Genomic DNA, 22,840 nt, shown 5'->3' on the forward strand with positions numbered 1-22,840 from the left:
GGGGTGAGCTACACAGCTCAGCAAGTACAAATTGACTATCTCTTAAACAGAAAAACAATGGGTGTTTTCATAAAATGATTTTTCTCAAACAATAATAATTTTGTAAAACAATTTGTTAAGTAGATCCAACCCAAGTTTTATATTTTAAAATTCAGAATTTAAAACAGAACAGAGCAGATTTTATAACAGATCAGAACAAAATAAAATAGAACGAAACGATAATTCTAATAAATACCACAGTCTTGATCTACGGCCACACTTTGCCAGTAGCCGGCATCTAATTCTTATTCTTATTCTTTATACCACACTTTGCCAGTGGTCGGCATCTAAAGTTCAATAATTACGCGCCCTTAATAGGTATCTAAAGTTGCACACTTGTGCGCCTACTAAGGGTATCTAAGGCTAGTTCCGGAACTATAGCGTAAATTACGAACGGGTTCGAAAACGTAGAGACTGGGTTCTAAAATTCACAAATACTTATATCTTATAATTTCAAAATCAAAATTCTTATATCTTATACGAAATTAAAAACAGAACTGAAATATCTTTTTCGAAAATTAAAAGTAAGTCAAAAGTACTTACCTCAAAGCCTGACCAGATCTGAATTTACTCTTTTTGACCCTCTAAACGATATTTTCTTGAAAAACACGAAACACGAAAGCTGAAGATAACGAAAAGACCTTTCTGAAAAGTCCAGAATCACTGAATTCTGACTTACGATGAATTTTCTACGAATTTTACAAGACAGCTGATTTTTGCTGAGAAAGTCCTACGAATTTTAATGATAAAAACAAGGAATACGAATATGGTGTATTTATAACGATACAAAACCCTATATCTCAACTAGGAAATAATAATATTTCCTCCTAAAGATTTACAACCTCTCCAAGTAAATTCCATAAATAAAATATTTGATACACACAATTACCTAAACTAAAAAAATTTCGATTTTCTAAATTATTCTTACACTTATTTCCACAAATAACAAATCTTTTCACAAATCAACTACCTTGCACAAAATGTTTTCAGAATATTCTAATTTTAAAATATTTATCTAGACAAATTAATATCTAATTTCTAATAAATAAATTAAAAATAAAATTACGAATTTTACATTCTTCCCTCCTTAAAAGAATTTGGTCCCCAAATTCACATAACATAAATAAATTAAATAAGTCACTAAAGAAAAGAAATCATACCTTAATTGCGATAGTTGTCATTTCCTGTCAGCTGAAACACACGTCCTTTGCCCATCTTGTTATCTGCTTCCTTCCTTGGTGGCGGTGGCGGATTGTGCGGACAATTCGAAATCTTATGTCCTACTTCTCCGCAATGAAAACAAGCACCTGTATTCCAACGACAGACTTTGTCCGGATGATTCTTGCCGCACCTGGTACACGTCTCTTGATCACCTTGACCCCCGATGTTATCGTACACGTGTGGCTTCTTGAGTGGTCCCCCTTGAAAAGATTGCCCACTAGTTTGAGTGAACCGCCTCTTATTCCAACTGCCAGACGCCTTTTCAGATTCTGCCAAGCCCCTTTCGATCACTAACGCCTTGTTGAGGACAGCCTCGTACGTCTGAAGTTCAAACGACGCCACTGAATTCCTGATGTCACTTCGAAGTCCCTCCTCTAATCTTCGTGCTCGACTGCTCTCATCTGCTACTAGGGTCGACGCGTACTTCGCAAGCTTTGCAAATTCTGCTTCGTATTCAATGACGGTTCTTCCACCTTGTTGAAGTCGAATGAAGTCCCTCTCTTTCTGCAGACGAACTGTTCTCGGAAAGTACTTGTCCTCTAAAGCCTTCTTGAACTTTGCCCAAGTGTACGGTTCATGATTTTCTTCAAGATTTGTCGTCTCATTCTTCCTCTTTTCCATAAGCCACCAATCGTAAGCGCTTCCTTGCAATTGGTACACAGCTAACGTCACCTTCTGTTCCTCATTGCTCCCCAGAAGTCCGAAAGCTTTTTCCATCTCTTGGATCCACATCTCAACGATAGCCGGGTCTGTAGCTCCATCAAAAGTTGGCGGGTTCAAACGCTTGAACTGAGAAACGATGTTGGGCTTTGGTTGCTGATTCACAAGCACAGCTAAAGTTTCAGCCAGCTGGTCAAAGACGTTTCCTCCTTCATCATTATTGCCCTGATTTTCATTGTTGTTCTGATTTTCTCCATCCATCTTTACTAGAACACACAAAACAAATTCTAAACTTATAGTCACAAAAGTCAAACATATCAAATAATCACACAAATAAATGCCCTAAATCCAAAATAATTTTCTAAGACCTATACGATAGTCTAAAGGATCGCATCCTAGGGAATGTACTAGTCCCATACCTAATACACTCCGAAGGACAGCCTGCTCTTGATACCAACTATAACGGCCCGCACTTCCGGACTATTAGTTCTAAATCGAAAACCAAAAATAAAATATATTATTACTCGATAATTCTAATAGATCACGAAATTCAAAGCAGCGGTCAAACTCAATAATCAAAATCATAAAAATAGAGACGCAGCTCCACAAATCCGATAATAATTGTCTAACAGATAATTAAATTTATTCTCTAAAAACAAAATCTTTATTCTAATTCAAATAGCACAAAACGAAGCAGCACAGATCTCCTCATAGTTCTCATTCCTTAATTTTAATATGCTCCAAATTCCGAACCTGAAATGTTAAAAGGGGTGAGCTACACAGCTCAGCAAGTACAAATTGACTATCTCTTAAACAGAAAAACAATGGGTGTTTTCATAAAATGATTTTTCTCAAACAATAATAATTTTGTAAAACAATTTGTTAAGTAGATCCAACCCAAGTTTTATATTTTAAAATTCAGAATTTAAAACAGAACAGAGCAGATTTTATAACAGATCAGAACAAAATAAAATAGAACGAAACGATAATTCTAATAAATACCACAGTCTTGATCTACGGCCACACTTTGCCAGTAGCCGGCATCTAATTCTTATTCTTATTCTTTATACCACACTTTGCCAGTGGTCGGCATCTAAAGTTCAATAATTACGCGCCCTTAATAGGTATCTAAAGTTGCACACTTGTGCGCCTACTAAGGGTATCTAAGGCTAGTTCCGGAACTATAGCGTAAATTACGAACGGGTTCGAAAACGTAGAGACTGGGTTCTAAAATTCACAAATACTTATATCTTATAATTTCAAAATCAAAATTCTTATATCTTATACGAAATTAAAAACAGAACTGAAATATCTTTTTCGAAAATTAAAAGTAAGTCAAAAGTACTTACCTCAAAGCCTGACCAGATCTGAATTTACTCTTTTTGACCCTCTAAACGATATTTTCTTGAAAAACACGAAACACGAAAGCTGAAGATAACGAAAAGACCTTTCTGAAAAGTCCAGAATCACTGAATTCTGACTTACGATGAATTTTCTACGAATTTTACAAGACAGCTGATTTTTGCTGAGAAAGTCCTACGAATTTTAATGATAAAAACAAGGAATACGAATATGGTGTATTTATAACGATACAAAACCCTATATCTCAACTAGGAAATAATAATATTTCCTCCTAAAGATTTACAACCTCTCCAAGTAAATTCCATAAATAAAATATTTGATACACACAATTACCTAAACTAAAAAAATTTCGATTTTCTAAATTATTCTTACACTTATTTCCACAAATAACAAATCTTTTCACAAATCAACTACCTTGCACAAAATGTTTTCAGAATATTCTAATTTTAAAATATTTATCTAGACAAATTAATATCTAATTTCTAATAAATAAATTAAAAATAAAATTACGAATTTTACACCACCTCAACTGTTTGTGCTCATTTTATGCATCTTTTGAAATTCCTTTTTACAGTGGCTTCTCAGTGTAAGTGAGTCACAACTGCTTATCAGAATTTATGCTATTATCAGAGTATTTCTCCAGTAATCAGAGAATGTGAAAAGTCACCAAGAAAAATTTATTTGCTTTTCTAATGCATATTACTAATACCAGCAATGCACTTGGGTCTTCCTTTCCACATATTTACTCTAGATCTCAAAGGAGTACCTGACTTTGATTGTCTTTTCTTTTCTCAGATAAGTGAGGCTTATCAGCATTTAGGTTCATCCTTAAGATTTACTGACATCAGAATTTGACAGATAAGAAACAAGAATCTAGTTTGTGACTTAGTAATAAGATACACAAAGTAAACTTGACTAAGCTTAATATCAGAATTTTCTTGTGTTAATGAGTTTCCACATAAACAACTAATTCAAACATGGGATTTCTAGTAAGTTAAAGACTACTAGGTCAACATCTAGCACAGTTATCCTCATTGGATTGAATAGTCACAGAACATTCAAAACACTTTCAGAGTTTAAAGATTCACATCAGATAATAATCAACATTTAATGAATTTTCAATTTAAGCACAGATCACGTGAAGATAAGATAATCTATAAACACTGATCATAAAGTCTGATGCATGACAACAAAAACTAAGCAAATTTAGAGAAAGAACCTGAAACCATTCCAAGTTCATTTACCAGTCTTGTAAAAGTAGCTTCACATAGTGGTTTTGTGAAGATATCTGCTAGTTGTTGATCTGTTGGAACAAAATATAATTCCACTGTACCTTCCATCACATGTTCCCTTATAAAATGGTACCTAATACTGATGTGCTTTGTCATTGAGTGTTGAACTGGATTACCTGTCATAGCAATAGCACTTTGATTATCACAGTAAATAGGGATTTTAGAAAATTCTAACCCATAATCCAGTAACTAATTCTTCATCCAAAGAATCTGTGCACAACAGCTTCCTGCAGCAATATATTCTGCTTCTACAGTTGATGTGGAAATTGACTTCTGTTTCTTGCTAAACCAAGAAATCCATCTGCCTCCAAGAAATTGGCAGCTTCCACTAGTGTTTTTCCTGTCTATTTTGCATCCTGCAAAATCTGCATCTGAGTAACCTATTAGCTTAAAATCTGATTCTCTAGGATACCACAATCCCAGATCAGTTGTACCCTTAAGGTACTTGAAAATTCTTTTCACAACTATTAAGTGAGGTTCTCTTGGATCAGCCTGAAATCTTGCACAAAGATAGGTAGCATACATGATATCAAGTCTACTTGCAGTTAAATAGAGTAAAGAGCCAATCATACCTCTGTAGTTAGTAATATCTATTGATGAACCAGTATCTTTATCTAACTTGGCTACAGTGGCCATAAGAGTGGATGCAGTTGAACAGTCTTCCATTCCAAATGTCTTCAGTAAATTTCTGGTGTACTTGGATTGACAGATAAAAGTACCTTCTTCATTTTGCTTGACTTGAAGTCCCAGAAAATAGCTGAGTTCTCCCATCATACTCATTTGATATCTTGACTGCATAACCTCTCACAGAGTTTGGCATTTGTAGAACCAAATATGATATCATCAACATATATCTGTACCAAAAGTAAGTCCTTTCCATGGTTGAGGTAGAACAGTGTTTTATCAATTGTACCTCTATGAAATCCACTTTCCAGAAGGAATTGAGCTAAAGTCTCATACCATGATCTAGGAGCTTGCTTAAGACCATAAAGTGCTTTGTCAAGCCTGTAGACATGATTTGGAAATTTTGAAACTACAAAGCCTGGAGGTTGTTCAACATAGACCTCTTCTTCCAATTTTCCATTAAGAAAAGCACTTTTCACATCCATTTGAAAGACTTTAAACTTTTTGTGAGCAGCATAAGCCAAAAAGATTCTTATGGCTTCTAATCTAGCAACTGGTGCAAATGTTTCATCATAATCAATACCCTCTTGTTGAGAGTAACCCTTAGCAACCAGCCTTGCTTTGTTTCTTGTAATTATGCCATCACTGGCAGTTTTATTTTTGAACACCCATGTTGTGCCAACAACTGATCTGTTCTTTGTCTTGGCACTAGGGTCCAGACTTTATTTCTTTCAAATTTATTTAACTCTTCCTGCATTGCTTGCACCCAATCAGCATCTTGAAGAGCTTCTTCCACTTTCTTTGGTTTAGTCTGAGATAGAAAAGAATGATAGAGACATTCATTTGATGTTGCAGTTCTAGTTCTGACACCTGCTTCAGGATCTCCAATAATTAAGTCAGGTGTATGTGATTTGCTCCACTTCCTTGCAGATTGAAGTTGATTTCTAGAACTGGATCCTCCCCCATGATCCATGATGTCTCCATCAGCATTTTCTGATGCTCCCCCTGTAGTTATGCTCTCTGAGACTTCAGAATTTGACTTGGATCCTTCAGGATTTGAAGTATCAGAGTTTCCAGAATTATCAGAATTTGGCTCATCAGAACTAGATGAATCAGAACTTGAAGAGCTAGTGACAGGTTCTGATGCTTCTTGAGAGTCTTGAGATGTGGTAGGATTTCCTACTTGCTCCCCCTGGACAGGTGCATTTTCCTTTGGAGTTGCTACAACAGATTCAATGACATCAGTACTTACAGGATCAGAGTTTAAGTCATCAGAATTTGTAGAATCGGAATTTAAGTCTTCATTTTCAAATCTCAGCTGATCGTGATCATTGAAATCTTCAAGTCCAGTAATCTTCTTATCATCAAAAGATACATTGATAGATTCCATGACAACCCTTGTTTTTAAATTATAGACTTTGAAGGCTTTATGAAAAGTAGATATCCAACAAAAATTCCTTCATCAGCTTTTAGATCAAATTTAGACAGATGTTCAGGATGAGTCTTAAAAACAAAACACTTACATTCAAATACATGAAAGTATTTCAGATTTGGCTTCTTTTTCTTCACCATCTCATATGGTGTTTTTTCATGCTTGTTTATGAGTGTTGCATTCTCTGTAAAGCAAGCAGTCTGCACAGCTTCAGCCCAAAAGTAGGTTGGCAGCTTTGCTTCATCAAGCATAGTTCGTGCAGCTTCAATGAGAGTCCTGTTCTTTTTTTCTACAACTCCATTTTGCTGTGAAGTTTCACATGCAGAAAATTCTTGTTTGATTCCATGCTCTTTGCAGAACTCTTCCATATTTAAATTCTTGAACTCAGTGCCATTATCACTTCTTATAATTTTAACAGAATCTTTGACCAACTTATCCAGCTGTCTAACATGATCAGTTAGAGTAGATGCAGTTTCATTCTTCTGGTGCAAGAATTACACCAAAGTGTACCTTGTGAAATCATCCACTATAACTATAGCATATTTCTTCTTTGCAATAGACATGACGTTGACTGGACCAAATAGATCAACATGCAGTAGGTGATAAGGCTCGAAAATTGATGACTCAGTTTTGCTCTTGAAAGAAGGTTTTCTTTGTTTTGCCTTTTGACATGAATCACAAAGGCCATCAGGAGAAAATACTGATTTTAGCAGTCCTCTTACAAGATCTTTCTTTACAAGCTCATTTATGTTGTTGAAGTTTAAATGAGAGAGTCTTTTGTGCCAATTCCAGCTTTCTTCAATTGATTCTCTACTCAACAGACAGATTGCAGAACCATCAAAACTTGTTGAAAGTCTGGCTTCATAAATGTTACCATGTCTGTAACCTTTCAGAACCACTTTGCCTGTAGTATTGCTTACAACTTCACAGTGTTCTTCAAAGAAATCCACATGATAACCTTTGTCACAGATTTGACTCACACTCAGCAGATTGTGTTTAAGTCCTGAGATAAGAGCTACTGTTTCAATGATGACATTCCCAAGATTAATATTGCCATATCCCAGAGTTTTTCCCATATTTCCAACTCCATAAGAAACTCCTGGGCCAGCTTTCTCCACAAAGTATGAGAGTAGGGCTTTATTTCCAGTCATATGTCCTGAACATCCACTATCCAGTACTAGGATGTTTTTCTTGTTGCCCTGCAATCACAAAGACCGCTAATGGTTAGTTTTAAGCACCCAGACTTGCTTGGATCCTTTGGCCTTTTTAAGTTTGTTAGCATTTGCAGCGGATTTAATATCAGAGTTTATGTTAACATGCTGTTTATCAGAATTTATATCAGACTTTGCATCAGACTTTACACCAGAAGGAATTAAAGTAACTTTCTTCAAAGAAGGTTTTATTTGATAATAATCATAGTACAAACTATGATATTCCTTACAAGTATAAATGGAATGCCATAAACTACCAAAATGAAAACAAGGATTTTGTGGCTCAAACCTAATAGACTGACTCTTAACTCCTGAGTTAGGAGGTAAAGAGTTTATATTCTTTTTCTTCCTGTAAAAAGAAGCAAGATGGTTAGAGTTTCCACAGTTATAACATTTCTTTCTAGGAGCATTAGGAACAGACATATAATTATTGCTTTTATTCACACCTTCCTTTCCATTCCTATTTTTCCTAGCTGCCTTTACCTTATTGACATTTCTTATTTCTTTCAGCTTATGCTTAAGTTGCTTCTTTGTCATTAAGCCTATGTTGACTTCAGCTGGTTTATCATGTTCTAATTTGTTAGAAGTTGACTTATCCTTAACTTCTGTCACAGACTCTTTCATCTTTTCAGAATCAGACTTTACAGTTTTAGCTACAAACTTAACAGAATTTACCTTTGGCTTAGCAGTTTGTTTAACAACAATTGGCTCAATTTGTTCAGTTCCTTTTTCACTTTTATCATCTCCATAACCTAAGCCCTCTTTCCAGTTTTCACTACTTAATAAATTCCGAGTTGTTCAGCCAGAGTTAGTCCAAGTCCTGATAATCTCTCTTTCCTTTTCTAACTCAGTTTTTAGAGATTGATTCAATACCCAGTTTGCTCATTTTGATTCTCTTCTCACTTCTCAAAATATAATATCTTACATCTATGTGCTCAGTCCGCTCATGATGGACCTGATCCTCAACTAAACAGATTGTACCGAGACTATCAAAATACACTGTAGCCTGATCATGATGTAGACCCAAATCACTGACCAGACCTTTCAACCAGATTCCTTCTTTGGCGGCTTCTGTCAATGCCATGTACTCTGCTTCTTTAGTAGACAAAGTAACCGTAGTTTGCAAAGTAGCTTTCCAATTGGCAATTGAACCACCTAAAGCGAAAGTATAACCAGTCATAGATTTTCTACTGTCAATATCTCCAGCATAATCTAAGTATGAAAATCATGTCACCACGCACCCTGTATCACCTCCATAAATAGACCAACATCAGACGTACCTTTTAAGTACCAAAAACCCCTCTTCACAGCTTGCCAATGCTCTTTGGCTGGATCACCCACAAACTTACTAACAACACTTACAGATTGTGCAAGATCGGGTTTAGTACAGACCATTGCATAAATTAAGCTTCCTACTACACTAGCATGAGGAACTCGAGACATGTACTACTTCTCCTTAGCAGACTTAGTGCATGTAACTGCTTCTTTGTAAGTGGATGTCTCATCAAAGCTATGATCCACCTCTTCAACAACCTGTAAAGAATATGCCACCATATCTTCAAAACCATATTTCTTAGAAGGTAGCCCATAATTATCTCTTCTCGATTGATCAAGAGTCAAACTATGCTGATTCACTGCTGTTAATGATAAAAACTAATGATTCTGATTCTGATTGTGGTTGTTGAACTTCCTGTCGTCGTTCACTCTCATCTTGAGTAACTTCCTGCTCCACATGTTTCTCAAAACCACCACTTTCAGACTATTTCTTAATAAGAGTTTTGTGATGAATACTTGTGTGAGGTCCACGATTTATCAAAAAATACGGTGTATTAACCGCTTTCACCCATAATCTTCTAGTTAGTCCAACATTAGAGAGCATGCATATGCTCTCTCCAGAAGTGTTTGATTCATACGTTCTGCTACACCATTTATGTTGTGTGTATCCCTGACTGTATGATTCCTAGAAATTCCCTCATTCTTGCAGAATTCATTAAACTCAGACGAGCAAAATTCCAGGACATTATCAGTTCGCAGCCTCTTAACTTATTTCTTGTTTGATTATCCACTAACGCCTTCCACTGCTTGAAAATCTTAAAGGATTCATTTTTATGCTTTATGATGAACACACAAGTCATTCTTAAGAAATTATCAATCATTGACATAAAATATATGTGACCCACTAAAGACTCCACCCGGGAGGGACCCCAACAATTAGAATAGATGTAATCAAGTGTGCCTTTTTTCTGTGTGTTGCTTTAAGAAGCTTTCTGCGATGTAATTTTCCAAAAACATAATGTTCACAAAACTCAAGACTTGTGACCTTATGATCATAAAAAATATATCATCTTTTGACAAAATTTGCATACCCCTTTCACTCATGTGACCAAGCCTCGTGTTCCATAACCTGATCATATTTTCCTTTTCAATATCAGATGACGCAACAGTAACATAACCTATTAACGTAAAACCTTGAAGAAGACACAAGGTACCATGTTTAACATCTTTCCGAATCACATCAGAACCTTTGCAGACATGTCGAATCTCATTTTCACCTTTTGTTAGGATGAAAACACATGCTATATTTACATGCAAGTATACGCGTTCACAAGTAATATAGAATTCTTTTTAGTTCGTTCCCATAGAGGCTGATTTATGTTAAGTTCAATTTATGCACTTATGCAAAAATGATATGGCTATCGTTATATGAGACAAACATGAGATTCTAACTTTATTACTACTTTATTCAAAGTCATTTTTCTTAACCTTAGCATGCAATGGTTATGACAACTAATCAGATAACACGAAACTAGTAAATGCCAACTTTCATTATACGAAAACCCTACTACCAGACATCCACAAAAGAGATATAAGCTGAGTAGACACCAATTATTTTGAGACCCTATATGTCTATAGAATTTGACAACATAAAGGTTTAATGCGCAAGTTATCTATCGTGATTACATAGGAAAAGTAAGATGGTTAAAATTCCCTACGAATCATATAATACAAATACATGAACCTATGCTAGCATGGCAAGTTTTAAACCCCTATATTCACTGTCGCTTCAATAGAGATTAACACGCTATCTTATAAGTTCGCGACGCTCATAAGACGAATAAGCACAACCAAAACTAGGATATCATACAATCACCACACACTAAGATATCGAAACAAATTAACTATTGAAATCCATAAGTAAATCCGTTAGAACCCCACGATAATGAATAGTTCATAACCGATCTCATCATCACCGTGGGTTCCGATGATAGCATGGTATAATAAACTAAGTCTTTATAAACTAAATAAATAATCAAAGTACGTAATCAAGAGTATTAGGTTCAACAAACAAGAAAATAAGCATCCAAGATTACAACTCAATCAAAGAATTGCAAGTAAAAATAAGCTTTTCTTCTTCTTCATTGAATTTGTGCTACTAGGTCTTCTCGTCGTCTTCTCCTTAGTCTCTATTATGAAAAACATCTTTAAGATGTCTGTTCGAAATATGTTGTGAACTTGATGATAAGTTGAATAAAACACCTTAGTAGATTTAACTTAGTGTTTTTGTAGCTCTCGACGGATGTTCAAATATAGTCCCGATGGATGATCTTTTTAGTCCCGATGAATGACAATTTACCATCCATCGGGAGTGTAGCTTATGTAACAATAAGTCTTGTAGCACATTTCTGCAAACAACAATGTATTAGTTAAGTAGACACTATAGGACTCTTTAAGTCATATTGACTACTAGATTGATATGCAAAATAGGTTGGCTAATTGTTAATATAAGATGTCTTGTAATTCTGTTTAAGTGAAATAGAGTCAAGTGGCAGAAAGACTCCCGACGGATGATCTACAAAGGCTGCCGACAGATAATCAACAAGGCTCCCGACGGATGACCAACATAATCTCGACGAATGATGATATTCAAAATAGCAGTTGACAGTAAAAACACAGTCACGTACATCTGGTGTTTGGAAATGGAATATGGCCTAATTGTAGGATTTAGAGAACAAAGAAGCATTACCATTTCCATGTTAATATGAAGATATTCAAAGATATTGGATAGAGTAATGTAGCAGCATGAAGTTAGACTAGATTGAGTTTGTATTATTATCTTGTCTTACTATCATGTAACTTGGTGATATATAAATCAAGTGTAGCAAGTAGAACATTTAACAGAGCAAGCATTATTTTTAGAGAGATAGAAAAAGTTGTATCTATTAAGCATTTCTCTGTAATCTTGTAAGTTCTCTTGTAAGCAGCTGTGTGCTATTCAAGCATCACAGAGTTCTTAACTTTATGTATATCTCTAGTTGATAAGTTCAAATCCACCATAAATTTTTAAAGCCTTGTGTTTTATTGCTTTGTGTTTTAATTTCTATTATTATTTCATTATGCACTACTGCAAATCAAACACAGTTATATACTAAGTAAGAACAGGCGGAGAAGGACAGAATCCCCCGGCGACAGGCTGGACTTTGTTGGAGAGGTGTTGTCCTAGTAGCCAGAATTACATTCAACCCCCCCCCTTCTGTAATTCTTGTTGTATTGTTTAAGAATAACAATTAGTATCAGAGTAAGATCATGAAGTACAAAAAGTGTAAAGATCACAACAATCAACAAGATGAACAAAAAGGATGTTTGAGGAAAATTCCATTTCTTGACAAAGACAACTATCAGCACTGGAAGGTGAGGATGCACCTAGAACTTCTCTCTCAAGATGAAGCTTATGTGGACTCCATTGAAAGAGGTCCTCAAGTCCCTATGAGAGCTACTACAGGGAATGAACCATTAGTTCCAAAGCCTAGATATGAATGGTCTGATCCAGACATTGAGCAAGTCAGGAAAGATAAAAAGGCCATGAATATACTGTTTAATGGTGTTGATGGTGATATATTTGACAACATCATAAACTGTAAAACAACTAAAGAGGTTTAGGATACAATTCAAATTATTTGTGATGAACTGAGCAAGTCAGAGAGAACAAGATGCAACTCTTGATTCAGAAATATAATCATTTTTACTATAAAGAAAGTGAATCACTCACTGATATATTTAGTAGATTTTAAAAGCTACTGAATGCTCTCAATTTGCACGGAAGGGTCTATCAAACAAAAGACTCAAACCTTAAATTCCTTAAATCTTTGCCAAAGGAATGGAAGCCCATGACAGTCTCTTTAAGAAACTCTCAAGATTACAAGAAATTCACCTTGGAAATACTATATGGATTTCTAAAGACCTATGAGCCTGAAATAGAGCAAGATGAGAGGATGGAGAAAGGAAGGAAGAAAGGAGGATCCATTGTACTAGTTGCTGAGCTAGAGAAGGAAAAGGAAATGAAGGTTGAAGATGTGGAATCTGCATCAAATTCAAAGGTTTGTGGGAGCAAGGGTAAAGGGCTGGTAGCTGAAAATGAAGAACAGTTGAGCCAAGATGACATGGATGATATATATGAACGTCTGGCATTCTTATCCAGGAGATTTTCCCAGCTCAAATTCAAGAAGAATTTTGGAGCAGCTAAGCCAAACAGAAACATGGTTGATAAATCTAAATTCAAGGGTTTCAAATGTGGCTTGGCAGGTCATTTTTCCAGTGAGTGTAAAAAGCCTGATTCTGGTAAAAAGAAGTTTGAGCCTGTTGATTATAAGCAAAAATATTTTAAGCTGTTTAAACAAAAGGAAAGGGCTTTCATCATACAGGAGATTGACCGAGCTGTAGATGGATTGGATGAAGATGAAGAACCAAGCTATGTCAATCTAGCCCTAATGGCCAAGTCAGATGAAGCAAAAATTAGTTCATCAAGCAATCAGGTAATCACCACTAACCTAGCACATTTAACTAAATCTGAGTGCAATGATGCCATCAATGATATGTCTACTGAGCTATATCATTTGCGTGTAACTCTTAAATCCCTCACTAAGGAAAATGCTAAATTTAAAGAAAACAATTTGTTTTTAAGTGAGAGGAATAATGTGCTAGAGTCTCAATTTATTGAGTTTGAAAAATTGAGAATTGAATGTAAAACTGCTAAAGATGAATTAACTGAATCTTTGTAGAAAGAAGAGATTTTAAGGAAGCAGCTTGAACGAGAACATGAAGTAATTAAGGCATGGAAATCATCTAGAGATGTCCATGCTCAAATTACTAAAGTTCAAGGTATAGAATCCTTTTGTGATGTAGCCTGGAAAAAGAGCAAAGAGAAGCTTGATTCCAATCTGGTTGAAGGATTTGCAACAGATGTGGTTTCGATGGATGATGAAAATTATCTGTCGAATAATCAAAATGATTATCCGTCGAAAGACAATGAGCCACATCTGTCGAATGTTAGTAAGTCAGTTAGCAAAGCTAAGTTAGCTAAGTTAAATGATAAATATGGATCAGTTTCTAAAAACTTTGTTCCAGGAGAATCAAGTCAAGTGAGAAAAGAAAAGAGAGTTAATGTTGGTCATCTGTCTATCAAGCAATTGAATGACAGATTAGATAAGATTGAGGTTAAAGCAGAATCAAAAAGGAAAAACAACAGAAATGGGAAGGTAGGAATTAACAAACATAACAACTACACACCTGATAAATATGCTCCAAGAAAAATCTATATTAAGTGTGGTAGTGTTAATCATTTGTTTGTTAATTGCAAACTTACTATGCCTACTCCTATGTCTGCACCTCCTTCATTTCCCAACATGTCTGCCATGTCTATGAATGGTTTTCCTGCACAGAATATGAATGCACAATTTGTTAATATGCCATTTGCATCTAATCCATATTATGATGCATTTAGTATGCCTCAAATGCCATTTAGCATGCCTTACTGGAATAACATGTTTGCACATAGCATGCCTTTTCCTGTTAATCAAAATGTGCATGATAATTCTGCTTCAATGAATGGATTCAAAGGTTCAACTCAAATGAGTAAGGATGAATCTGAAATACCCAAGTCAAATGAGGTCTGTAACACCCCCAAATCCGGGGTCGGGGATCCGGGTTGTCACGAGTTCCATTTCCCTTAATAACACCCAATCTTAATAATTACTCAACTACTCTGTACTGTGACCCCACAATATACACACACACACCACAAGTTATAGTCTTAGAGATGAATATCCAAAAATAATCACAAGTCGTTTTATTCCACAATTATATGCCAATATACCTTAAAAGGGTTTCTGGATAAATTTACATTTCTTTGCCATTATTACAATTCATAAATATACATAAATCTGGTACATCAAAGGTTGAAAGCCTAGCCTATTGGTAGTTCCTACCTCAGCTACAGCGACATCAACGCCTATAGGAAACTGCGGAACGTTTCCTATCCGCTCGCGAATCGGGAGCTTGGTCCTGTTCATCCTTTCTATCTGATGTTGTGTGATGAAAGAAGAAAGTAAGGGTGAGCAGCAAGCCCACCAAAATAATATGTATAATGATTAATAGTATATGAGCCTACTCATAGTACTCATGAAAGTCTTGGTCAAAAGAAATGAACCAAGTTGATATCTTAATGCGATGAAGTCGCAAAATATTCAGTATATATACATATATACTTTTCAAAATCTTGGAAGTCCTCTTCCATACATAATATACACAGAGTTCCAGTTTATAACTGTATAAAAATATCGTTGCAAGGTGATCTCATATATCTAACCTTGTCTCAACGTTTTTCTGAAAATCTTTGTCATACATAAGACAATCATTTACTAGATATAAGCTTAAAAGATGAAGTTACAAGATACTCCAATATACTTATATCTTTTCCAAATACTACTTGAACTACCACCGTTCAAGTTATAATTAGTTTCAAAAGTTCATCACGTAGATGAGACTACAAGACCAGATTTGAATAGATTAAATCTTTAAAATATCATCAAAATAAAATGAAGTTATGAGATACTTCATTTGATGCAAACATCATTTTGAAAACTTGACCCTGCCAACACTCAACAATCGCCCAACCGTAGCCTTTCTATCGAAGTGCTCTGGGTAGTATTGCAGAAATATCCAATTGGATGATGAACTCATTACGGGAGTTTGCCGCGCCAGGAAGACCACTTACGATGATCAGTCGTAGTAGTGCAACCCCACCATTTTCTACATGTAGAGGAGAACCTGTCGGATTTACTTGTCAACCGAACACTGAACTCCTAAGGAATGGACCGCCTTAGCGGAACTTCCAGGCCATTTGGGCCAATATAATAAGGCTGGGCCGGCGCCACTCGACCACTTACGCCACTCCTAGTTCAGATGAAATCCATGACTCTGAAACGTAAAGCTCGTTCCCCCTTTCCCCAAGTAGAAACTTGTTGATACGGCTCCACCAAGAAGTCTTATCTAGTTGGAAAGGAGAACTCACCGATATTTCCCAGGCGATGCCTGTTAATGGATTAACTTGTTCCAAGAATTTTACTTCCCGAGTGTTGGGTAAGTAATCGATTCATTTAACAAAACAGCAACCTTGTTGCGAATATAAAATACACCACAGAGCCGGATCCCTTAGGTTTTTGAGCGAGTATTCAAGTCCCCATAAAATGGAAGATCTTGAATTTGAAAACAAGTTTTGGGATCCGCTCTACCTTTTAAATTCATTTTGAAGACTCGAAAACATTTTTAAGAATGTTTGGAGTAAAGCTAATTTAATGAAGTAAATCAGTCCCCATTATATTTAGAAAACGTCTGAATATTATTATTTAAATAATATTCCCATAAAGAATAATCTTTATAAAAATAATCGAAGTAGAAGTATTAAAACTTATACTTGAAATGGATATCAAATAACCAAAAATATACTTATATGAAAGTACTATCTTTATTTGGATAATTGAAAATAAGTTTGACTATTGACACCTTATTCTTTAATAAAATAAAGAATATATTTCAGTAATAAGCGGAGTCATAATACTTCGAATGAATATTATAAATAATATTCATTAAGTAAAATAAAGGAGTCATACATCCTCAAATGAATATTCAAATAATATTCAATAATAAAATAAATGAGTCATAAGTCCTCGGATGAATATTCATAATAATATTCATTAAATAAAATAAAGTTATCGAATAAACCTTATTCGATTAATAGTTTTGAAAACTGTAACCATATATATATATATAAATATATATTTATATATATACATATATACAAAATCTACTCGGGATCCTCGACTCCCGGTTTAGAAAATATTTCCACCTTTTGGGTCCCTATACTAAGGATATATGCAAGTTACCGCTATCCTCTAACATAGGTATTATCAACTGAATCAACAGATATATATAGCAAGAATACGAAACAGGCATGCATATATATATATCATAGCAGCATGCTTCAATATATTGCAATATTTGCTAATTAACCAACATGCATCTATCGCAAGATAATGCAAATACATATATACATCACAACAACAGTATAACGGGTAGAAAACTTGCCTGAGCGACTGGGGGTTACGAATGGCTCGGGATGAGTCTGGTAACCTATAAACAACAAGTAAGTTGGAATTAAACCAAAGTCACTTGTAATTCTATACTTTAACTAACTTAGACTCTAACGCTTGTTTTGCGCTTACTGATTCTCTTAAGTCACTCGAGTACCCTCGGCTCCACCATTTTTTAATAATTTAACCTTTACGAGTTTTAAGGCGATTCCTTCGCGAGTGTCTTACCAACTGCCTAACACACTTACCATAAATGTTTCATACATTAATTAACCCTTTTTGGTCTTTAACCTATGTTTCAAAGTAAGGCGAGGGGAAAAGTTTCGTTCGCGAAACGCCGTTACTTGAAACGGTCGTTTCTCCTAAACCGTGCATCGGAATCGAACAAACTACATATCAAAACGAAGCTCGTAACATGAGCTATCTAGACATGGCAATGGTCATAATCTAGCAGGGGGTTCTCGGGTCCTAATGTTATGCACAAAAACAGTCTAAAGAAAATCGGACGTTACGACGGCTATGTTTACGCGATTTCCCAATTTTAAACCATTCAAAACCATCCACAATTCAACCCCAAATCAATCATACAACCAACATCCATCCAAAACACACTCCAACAGCCCCATCAAATCAATGTTACCAATTCATACTTATTTCTCAATTATGAACTAAGAGTTTTACTTAAGTTCATTGACTAATTAACCAAGATTTCCAACTCCAAAAATATCACAAAATCAACCAATCTCTAAACACACAATAATCATGCCTCTCACCAACTAAAATACTCATAACAAGCTTTAACAAGATTACACACCCATTACCCTAACCCTTCATCTAAACATTAGGAAATCTGAACAACAAAACTTAAAGCTAAGATCATGAAGAGTTATACCTTCCTTGGAGAGTGGAGAATCAAGAGAATGGCTTGGAATCACCCTTAAAGTCCTTATCCAAGCTTAATCTAAACAAAACTTCAAGAACACAAATTTTAGTTCTTGAAAAACACTATTCACCATCTTCTTTCATGATTTCTAGAAAAAGATTGGCTTGGAATTAGAAGCTTAAACTTATAGGAAGTATGTAACTTAACTAGGAGAAGCTAGGATAATTACCTTGTAAAATAGCAAGTGGAGGAGCTTGGACTTCCCATTTCTTAAGAAAGAAGCCGAGAGCTTCATGAAGAAATGGAGGATTTGGTGTTTTGTGATTTGTTTTGCTTGGTTGCTAGGTTTTTGTTTTGTTTTAGGTCAATTACCTTGTTGCCCTTGAATTTGTGTGGTTCTCATTCAACCACACCTCCTTCCTTCCCATGTCATGCTTGTGTCATCCTCATGATGTCATCATCCCCTCCTTGTCCCCTTCTCATTGGTTGGGTGACATCATCCTCTCTAATCCCTTTGATTAACTTCCTAATTGTTTGCCTAATGACCGCTGATATGTTATACGGTTCGCTTAACTTTCATTTTCGTTATCGTTTGAAGGATCATACCCGGGATCTTATTACTTAGGTTCCCTTAACCTTTCTCAATACATTATATTCCTTTTTATGATCCTCTATTATAATCCTTTAATTTAAATCCTTTTATCCTGTTACCTTATACTCAATTCTTTCCGTATCTATTGGATTTCCGGGAAAAATACAAGTGTTCGGAATTGGATTCTGACGATCTTTACATACACTTATATACTACACAGAGTACTAATAATATCCCAGAATATCAATAACAGAACCCCTACATAGTGTGGCTTGAAAAGTTTTCTCCTTCAGCAAAAACACTATTCATAAGGGTTTCAAAATTTTCCAAAAATTGGGGTTATTACAGTCTCCCCTCCTTAAAAGGATTCCGTCCCGGAATCAGATAGAAAATGAATAGGGATACTCTCTTAGCATTGCACTTTCTAACTCTCGAGTAAATTTTCCTACATTGTGGTCCTACCACCAACTCTGCCTAGTTTAATAACCCTTCTCCTAAGCACTTGTTCCTTTTCACTCTCTAACCCTTCCTGGTTGCTTCATATAGGTTACGTCGGGTTGCATATCTATGCGCTCATATGCCCCTATTTATCTGGCATCCGAATTACACTTTCTTAACATTGATTCGTGGAACACGTTATGAACTTGTTGCAGGTTCGGGGGTAGGGTTAGCTCATATGCTAACTTCCCAATACGTCTTAATACATCCAAGGGTCCAACAATTCGTCGGCTTAGCTTTCCTTTCTTTCTGAACCTCATCAATCCTTTCCAAGGGTTTCCAAGGGATACCTATAACATTACTAGGCCCTCTATTTCATACTCTTTGTCCTTTCGTGTCAAATCAACATACTTATCATGTCCATCTTGGGCTACTACCAGTCGTCCTCTGATTAGATCTATCATATCCTTGGTCCTTTGGACCACTGCTGGTCCGAGCATCTTGTGCTCTACAACTTCATCCTAACATAAGGGAGATCGACACTGTCTTCCCTCAAGGATCTCATAAGGCGATATCTCGATAATGACATATGATCTATTGTCGTAAGATAACTTAATCCGCGTTAAGTGATCATTCCAGATTCTTTCAAGTCTATTGTACAGACTCTCATTATAGCTTTTAACATTAGAGCTTTTGCTTCTCAATACCCATTCTTTTCCAGTTCGTAATCGCTACTACCTTCCGTTCCTAATATTATACTGGTTATACTTTTGCTCGCTAGCGTTCTATAACCTTTTAATAACCACATCAACCTTAGTATCACAAATGTGTTTCCATTCCGAATACTACCACAACTTTATTACTCCTTTTTCAGCTGTTTCTATTTTCCAAAATTTGATCAATCATATAGAAGTAAAGGAATTTGTTGAGAGATCACTATGATCACGAACACTTGTTCTATTGCATAGTTAGTACAGAAGGTGGCCAGCCTTTAGTACTTGACAAGCAATTAAACAATAGATGGTACCCTACTAGGCTTCTATCACACAGATAGATAGTCATTCGGCAATACCTCCCCTTCTGGAAGGGTTGTTCTTCTCAGCTTACATGAAATAAAAAGAAGAGAAAAGAACGAACTGAAGAGAATTGTATATTCGTAAAAAAATTTATTGCCATAAAATATCTGGCTTGGAATCTACCTCTGAACTATAGAGGTTTGTCATAGGAGAACAAAACATATATGTATTTATATCAACATCCAGTATTATAGCATCATATCTCACATGCCTAAATATTTTTGCTATTCCGTCCATCATTCTATGGACCCATGCTCTTCCTTGAGCTTATACACAATCACCTTTGAAACTCCCTCGATATCGAAAATCGAATCTGGGATCTCATTCTAGACATCATCGTTACTAGAATTCTATGCTTGCACCGTAACCTTCCTCGTATAATAATACGACTCTCTATTGATAAGAAAGAATAAATATTCAATAGGTAGATACTCTACTTAATTAGTCTATCAATGATAACTTATACACTACCACGACCCGTTTAGTGGTACTCAATCTCAACATCCATCCCAATACAACTCTCACGGTTGTAATCCGCTCGTTACTCGCAGAATCATTGATGTCTTACTACGGTCCACCACTGACCAACTGCCATCATTCACTTTCCATGAAATCTTAATATCTAACCATACGGAGTCCATATATGTCGTATCTAATTCTTCTAAGGAGTTAACATGATCACCGTTCATGATTCATGAAGAACACTCCTGAACTTGACGTACTTTCATGACATGAAGCAGATAAAATTGCAGAAGAGTTTCAATCAAAGCAACGATAGCAGGTTAATACCATTCTTAATCGTATGCCTTCAATAGAAGACTTAACTCCAAGGTTCGTTTAGTCCTTTTTGAAATATGGTCCTGGATTATTCTCAAGAGAGGACCTTCTAAGATAGATAGCCCGTTCATGGCGATTACACGAATTAAACCTTTACCAACTACTATTACGGTTGGGTATTGCACAGTCATCAGAAGGAATGTCAATCTTCCAAACCATAATACAACCTTCACAGTTTTAACCATCATCACTGTATTCTTTTGGCACACGCGCCTATAATTATCCACTTACCTTTAAAGTATCGGCCACCTCTTTGGCCTTTCCTGATAGTAAAATTTCCTTACAGTCAATGTCATTTTAACCACCTCCAAATAAATTTTCTACCTTATTTCAATCACAGCTTATGTGAAAATGCTTTTCTTTAATATCTGATGAGTAAATAAAAAAAATCACCATTTTTCCATAAGTTATTGCCTCAGTCTTTAGAGGCTAATCACTGTCAAGACTGACTCTTAATCATACTTAGAACATCTTTTATCTTAAGTCCTAATTGCCCTGAACAATTTCGACCATTACTGGTTCGATCCATACTTTCTCGTGGTTTAACACGTGCCCCACTTGGCAACATTATAATTACGTCATATTTACTTTATCAACATTTCTATTCTTGAGAATTTTGAATATTACCTTTCTCCTTGTAAAACCTCTAAGGTTATCCTCCAATCGTTCCTCCTGTATTCCCTAGATACAGGGCATATCAAGATACCATTTATTAATACCAGAATCATTGTCTATATACTTCTGAAAAATTTCTCCACTGATTCTTAAAGGTTGTTGTTACCTTAACCCTTTCCCAATCATTCTGTCAAAAATCATATTGTCCCTATTAAGGGTGAAATGCCAACCTTTATGCATTCCTCTAGGATTCATTTTAAGTTACCGGTGTTCTATCCTTAATTCCACCTTTAAAAGGTACCTGCATCCTTCCATGGATAAATCAAGTCATATATCCCTGATAAGGGTGTCTTATTCCATCATTCCCACCTCGATAATATATGCCTAGTTTCACAATAACATCTGTATTCAAAATGAGGTCAATCAATATGGCCTCCAAAGATAACAGCGGTTGTCCGCTTGTCTCGCCTAATTTGGTAACGATAACAAGGATGTTCTGGAGGATATTGGTCGTGTTCAACGTGAACTTCTTCTTAATAATTCCTTATTTACTTTTGTTGTTTATCTCAACAGTCACCTCAATGTTGGGATATCTTTCATACCTGGTGTCTCCCTTTCTGGGTATCAAGCCACCGGTCTTACACTTCACATCTTTGAAGGTCACTTCCTTCATCCAATTTTCCTAATTTTCTTACTTCCTTGTCTCCTCAGTCTATCCGCGTCTCATTATTTATCCTTCGAACTATCTCAAGGTTTCCTCGAATCCTCCCAACTTAAAGGGGGTACAATATATGTATCTCTTATGCCTTCAACCATCAATTTTAACTCATGGTGAATCATCCTCATCCTGACAATTACATACTTTTCTAATTCTATTGCTATGAGTCTTTAGGGTTTCCTCATACCCAATTCCTTTATCATTCCTCAAACTCTATTGCCTTTATATCCCTTTCCACTTCAGTTTTTATTTATTTATTTTCCTTTCTCTTATCATTATTTCATGAACCAACACAACATAAGCATTGATTTCAAACATCCCGTCATTCTGGATTCGTGTCCTCAGAACGAATCTTGATAACTTTTATAACTTAGATTCATAATTCATCATACTCGTCTGCCTTTGTTCTGGCTCT

General features: G+C 35.6%; 2 protein-coding genes across 2 annotated transcripts; both read right to left on the reverse strand.

Moving 5' to 3' along the window:
* Nucleotides 1-1,200: 1,200 nt before the first annotated feature.
* On the reverse strand, nt 1,201-2,181 carry LOC141701439 (uncharacterized). The gene has a single exon (XM_074505092.1). It carries the CDS (start codon nt 2,179-2,181, stop codon nt 1,201-1,203), a length of 981 nt encoding a protein of 326 aa, XP_074361193.1.
* Nucleotides 2,182-8,688: 6,507 nt separating this feature from the next.
* Nucleotides 8,689-9,284, reverse strand: LOC141701440 (secreted RxLR effector protein 161-like). Its single transcript, XM_074505093.1, has 2 exons — nt 9,122-9,284; nt 8,689-9,053 (listed from the first exon to the last, which is right to left on the reverse strand). The coding sequence occupies exons 1-2, from the start codon at nt 9,282-9,284 to the stop codon at nt 8,689-8,691; spliced, it is 528 nt and encodes a 175-aa protein (XP_074361194.1).
* Nucleotides 9,285-22,840: the final 13,556 nt, after the last annotated feature.

Source organism: Apium graveolens, unplaced genomic scaffold (genome assembly GCF_009905375.1).
Source record: "Apium graveolens cultivar Ventura unplaced genomic scaffold, ASM990537v1 ctg3835, whole genome shotgun sequence".
NCBI classification, from domain to species: Eukaryota; Viridiplantae; Streptophyta; class Magnoliopsida; order Apiales; family Apiaceae; genus Apium; species Apium graveolens.